The following is a 5,801-nucleotide window of genomic DNA, read 5'->3' on the forward strand; positions in this document are numbered from 1 at the left end:
CTAACGGTTAAAGAAACGTAATTTTACTGAAACTGTTTTGGGTTTCTGCGGGAAAGGAAAAGGCTACAATGCGAAAGGTATTTCTCTCAGCTCAAAGATGATATCAAAATTCCCAACGGTAAGAATACTAAGAATTGGGCCGCGAACGTAGTGTTCAAATTTCACGACGATCCAACGGTGAACAAGTCTGAGATCGGTCTTTTATTGAGACAGGTTAGGTGGCCTGCGGGAAAAAGAGAGGGTTTTGGGAGAAGAGAGAATAAACGAAGTTGTGAGGCAGAGGAGGCTGAGGAGTCAGTCTGAAAACTGACCTAGCATGTTGCTATTTATAGCTAAGGGCATTTACGACCTATTATTTACTCTATTTATTTATTTATTATTTATTATTTTATAAAAACAAACTTTATTTTATTTTCTATCAAACAAATAAATAAAATACCCTTTTTATTTTCTCTCAAATCATTATTTTAATTAATAATTATATCTCCTTATTTATTTATTTATAAAATCTCATCATTTTTTTTAAAACTCTATTTATTTATAAATAACAATCCTTTTTAATCTAGTTTACGAAAATTGGGATGTTACACTTGATGATCCAAAAGACAACTCTGTTGGTCATGTGGTTTTTGAAGAATTAAAAATTTAGACCAACAGAAAAGCCCAAAGCAGAATTAAAGACCCTTCCAGCGCATTAAAAGTATGTATTCTTGGAGGATAATGAGACTAAACCTGTTATAATTAACAACTCTTTGAAGAAGGAAGAAGAGGATCAGCTGGTGAAAATTCTAAAACGTCGTAAAGCGGCTATTGGTTGGCACATCTCTGATTTAAAAGGAATCAGTCTATCATATTATATGCACAAAATCAATTTGGAAGCCAATTACAAGCCCGTGAGACAACCTTAGAGAAGATTGAATCCTATAATGAAAGAAGAAGTAAGAAAAAAAGTACTCAAGTTACTAGGGGCAGGGCTCATCTATCCAATTTTAGATAGCTCATGGGTTTGTCCTGTTCAAGTTGTTCCAAAAAAAGGAGGGATGACAGTGGTAAAAAATGATAGAAATGAGCTAATTCCTACAAGAACAGTCACCGGATGGAGAATGTGTATTGATTATAGGAAGCTCAATGAACCCACAAGAAAAGACCGTTACCTGCTTCCCTTCATGGATCAAATGCTTGAGAGACTTGTAGGGCAATCTTTCAACTGTTTCTTGGACGGATACTCGAGTTACAATCAGATTACAGTAGATCCTCAGGACCAAGAAAAGACAGCTTTTACATGTCCCTTCGGTGTTTTTGCTTATCGCCACATGTCGTTCGGTTTATGTAATGCCCCTACTACTTTCCAGAGACGTATGATGGCAATTTTTGCTGACATGGTAGAGAAATGTATCGAAGTCTTTATGGATGATTTTTTGGTCTTTGGTGCATCTTTTGGAAATTACTTAGCAAATTTAGAGAATGTGTTACAGCACTGCAAAGAATCTAATTTGGTGCTTAACTGGGAAAACTGTCACTTTATGGTTCAAGAAGGTATTGTGCTGGGACACAAGATCTTTAAAAGAGGAATTGAGGTGGATAAAGAAAAACTAGATGTTAATGATAAACTTCCACCCCCAGTTAATGTAAAAGGCATACACAGTTTTTTGGGTCATGTTGGATTTTATCGGTGATTCATTAAAGACTTCTCCAAAATTGCTAAACCCCTAAGCAATTTGTTGAACAAGGAGGTTGTGTTTGTGTTTAATGAAGAATGTTTAGAAGCCTTTAACACTCTCAAAGCCAAATTGGTTTCTGCTCCTATGATTACAGCACCAGACTGGGGACAAGAGTTTGAATTGATGTGTGATGCAAGTGATTATGCAGTAGGTGCTGTGCTGGGGCAGCGAAAGAGCAAAATGTTTCATACCATATATTACGCTAGCAAAGTTTTGAATGATGCTTAGATTAACTATGCCACCATTGAGAAAGAATTGCTGGCAATTATGTTTGCACTTGAGAAATTTCGATCTTATCTAGTGGGATCAATGATAGTGATTTACACTGATCACGCAACAATTAAATATTTGTTGCGCAAAGCTTATTCCAAGCCACGATTGATCAGATGCATATTGCTGCTTCAAGAATTTGATTTAGTCATCAAGGACAAAAAAGGTTCTAAAAATGTGGTAGCAGACCACCTATCCAGATTGGTGAATGAAGATGTCACTTCAAAAGAGGCTGAAATAAGAGATAAATTTCTTGATGAATCTTTGTTTCTGATTGCAGGGAGACCCTGGTTCGCTGATATGGCTAATTACAAGGCAACAGGTGTCATACCTAAAGACCTCAATTGGCAGCAGAGAAAGAGATTCTTCTATGATGCCCGACATTATGTTTGGGATGATCCACACTTTTTCAAAGTAGGTGCAGATAATCTCCTTCGAAGATGTGTGACAAGTGAGGAGGCCAAGGGCATATTGTGGCATTGTCACAATTCACCATGTGGCGGGCATTATGGCGGAGACAAAACAACAACTAAGGTTTTACAGTCAAGATTTTTCTGGCGAACACTTTTTAAAGACGCCCATCACCATGTCTTAAAGTGTGATCAATATCAGAGAATGGGGGGGGGGGATTTCCCGAAGGAATGAGATGCCTCTGCAAAACATTATGGAAGTTGAAGTTTTTGATCGTTTTGGTATTGACTTCGTGGGTCCATTTCCTTCATCTGTAGGAAATGAATATATTTTGGTAGTTGTTGATTATGTGCCTAAATGGGTGGAAGCTATGGCCACTTCAAGGAATGATGCTAAGACTGTGGTGAAATTTATCAAGAAGAATATTTTTGCTTGATTTGGGGTACCTCGAATCTTAATCAGTGATGGTGGTTCGCATTTCTGTAATACTCAAATTCAAAAGGTGTTGAGTCAATACCATGTGAATCATAGAGTGGCATCCCCCTACCATCCTCAAATTAATGGGCAAGTCGAAGTATCCAACAGAGAATTAAAGAAAATACTAGAAAAAATAGTGGCGTCAACTAGAAAAGATTGGTTAGCCAAATTGGAAGATGCATTGTGGGCTTACAGAAATGCATACAAAACTCCAATTGGTCTGTTTCCTTTTCAACTGGTGTATGGAAAATCATGTCATTTACTAGTTGGAATGGAACACAAGGCATATTGGGCTCTGAAATTTCTGAACTTTGATGAGAAGGCATCCAGGGAGCACAGAAAGATCCAATTGTTGGAGCTAGAAGAAATGCGATTAACAGCTTATGAATCTTCAAGACTTTACAAAGCAAAAATCAAGACTTACCATGACAACAAATTGTTGAAGAAAGACTTCAAACCGGGACAACAGGTACTACTTTTTAATTCAAGATTGAAATTATTTCCTGGTAAGCTGAAGTCTAAATGGTCTGGACCCTTTGTTATCAAGAAAGTTCGATCTTATGGTGCAATAGAGCTATATGACCCACAATCTCAGAATCCTGATAGAACATGGGTAGTAAATGGCCAGAGGTTAAAACGGTACCATGATGAAGAATTTACAATGGAATATAACACTGTTTATTTGATCACCCATTGAGGTAAAAGCGTCAAGCTAATGACGTTAAAGAAGCGCTTCCTGGGAGGCAACCCAGTTTTAATTTCTATTATCTTTGCTTTTCATGCATTATATCATGTGGAACTTGCTTTATAATCTGTACATTGGAGTATATCAACTTATCCTTGAATGTTAGATATAAGGGTTTCAATTTCTTGAGAAAGGGACTGAAAAATAACTTAGAAAATATTTTCTAAAAAACAGTCCTTTTGCTAAGCGCAAGCCTCGCGCTAAGCACATCTTTGGTCATGCGCTAAGCCGCAAGTCTCAAGCGCTTAGCGCTCAACCCTTGCATCTTAGGTTGATTTGGTCCACTAAGCTAGCCAAGGCTGAGCTAAGCCAATTTCAATTCGATCTGAATTCGGCTAAGCGATGGCCTGACCGCTAAGCGTATTGTATTCTTTGGCTAAGCGTGACTCGTGCCGCCAAGCTCATTTCCTTGCGTCCAGAACTGGGGTTCATCGAGCTAAGCACCAGTCATGGAGGCTAAGATGAATTCCTTATAGCCTAAACTGGGTTTCATCGAACTAAGCGCCACTCATGGCAGCTAAGCTCAAATGCTTGCGGCAGTGTTAGCGCTAAGCGATTCCTTTTCTTCTAAGCGCATGCTCCTCTATACTCAAGATGCATCATTTTAGCTAAGCCAGCCCAGAGCCCGGCTTAGCAAGAGTTGTTCAGATTCCGGCAAGTGCACCAGATCGCACAAGTAGTATAAAACGGTAAGAACCGAGTATCAAACTCTCGGGAAACTTGTGTTATTTGGTAAGCTATTTCAGCAAATAAGTGTCTGGTGTGTAAAGATAAGTGTGAATATGAACAGGTCTATAAACTATTTGTGCAAAAAGAAAGAAAATCACGCGAGAGAAATAATGTGTAAAAACAAGTAGAAACACGTTGGACTTCCTAATAGGTGTCTGATGCTGAAAAGATATTCTCTATCTAACAATGCTCATGTGTTCTTATGGTGTCTCCTGAGATACTAAACCCCGATTCCTAATGATAGTTTAGCCTAATCCTGATCAAGCATCATCCGCAAATTCCTCTTGTAAGACTAAACTCAACCAGGACAGCATTAAGACACACATACACAACTAACTTATCGCACCCCAATTCCTCGTGATAGTACGACAACTTAGCCCTGTACTATCAAGGACTTTAGAGTCAGACCAGTTTTCACTGTTGAATGAACCTAACAAAGCATGCATCTACGTGATCAAGGTAAAGTCATACTGGTGCAAAAAGCAGATAGCACAGAGAACACATAAAACATCATTAAATAGATAGAAATATATTTACATCAGGTACCTATAGGGAAGATCCAATAGAGGATTTAGCTTTCTATACCAGGAAGCCTTCTTTACAACAAAGAGAAGAACAAGATGAAAGATTGCAAAAACACAAGTGATGAGGATGTCTCCTTCACCTCTAGGATCTCACAATCACTCATAAACTCATCTCAAGCTCTCAAACCAGCTCCTACTTCAAGCTCTGGTCTCTGCAGATCTTCACACAACAAAATCTCTCAAAACTCTCTGGAATTTGGACCTTTTTCTCTCTAGAAACTCTAGACATGCAAAGATCTGAATCCCAGTCCAAACTCCCTCTCTATAATATGATTTCAGGCTTAAATAGGTGGCCTTGTTCGTACTCGTGCGCTTAGCGCAATTATGGACCACTTAGCGCAAATTAGTGAATTTTGGCTTAGCGCGTGCCTTTCTCGCTTAGCGGATGAACTGAAGCGGTGCGCTTAGTGAGATGAAGCGGTGTGCTTAGTAAACCTATACAGCTCATCTTTTTCCAGAGTCTTCCTCGTGCTTAGCCCATGAGTGGTGCGCTTAGCGGATGCTCGCTAAGCCAACAGATTGGCTTAGCGAGAAGGTGAAAAACAACATTTTTCAAAGCTTGCCTAATTAACCTGAAATTGAGAGAAAATGATTATTAAACACACAAAATGGAAGTACTAAGTATTTAATACCTATACTTGACAGAAAATACTTATAACACTACAAAATAACCATAAATTGGAAGAGTTTGATACAATTTAAACAAGTTTTATACATAAAAGTTAGTCGTATTCACCGACTAACAAGAGTTGCAGGTATTTTGTTCTACAGAACTCGCTTAGCGTCCATATCTTCGCGCTAAGCCAATCCTTTTTTTTGTATTCAAAAAAAAATTTGAATTTGAATTTCAAATGTGGGCTAAGC

The 5,801-nt window shown here is 38.3% G+C and overlaps 1 protein-coding gene across 1 annotated transcript; it reads left to right on the forward strand.

Moving 5' to 3' along the window:
- Positions 1 to 1,040: 1,040 nt before the first annotated feature.
- Positions 1,041 to 3,576, forward strand: LOC114397109. Its single transcript, XM_028359226.1, has 4 exons — positions 1,041 to 1,536; positions 1,687 to 1,868; positions 1,950 to 2,525; positions 2,905 to 3,576. Exons 1-4 carry the CDS (start codon positions 1,041 to 1,043, stop codon positions 3,574 to 3,576), a joined length of 1,926 nt encoding a protein of 641 aa, XP_028215027.1.
- The last annotated feature ends 2,225 nt before the right edge of the window (positions 3,577 to 5,801 follow it).

The sequence above is a fragment of the Glycine soja genome, chromosome 18 (genome assembly GCF_004193775.1).
Source record: "Glycine soja cultivar W05 chromosome 18, ASM419377v2, whole genome shotgun sequence".
Classification (NCBI taxonomy): domain Eukaryota; kingdom Viridiplantae; phylum Streptophyta; class Magnoliopsida; order Fabales; family Fabaceae; genus Glycine; species Glycine soja.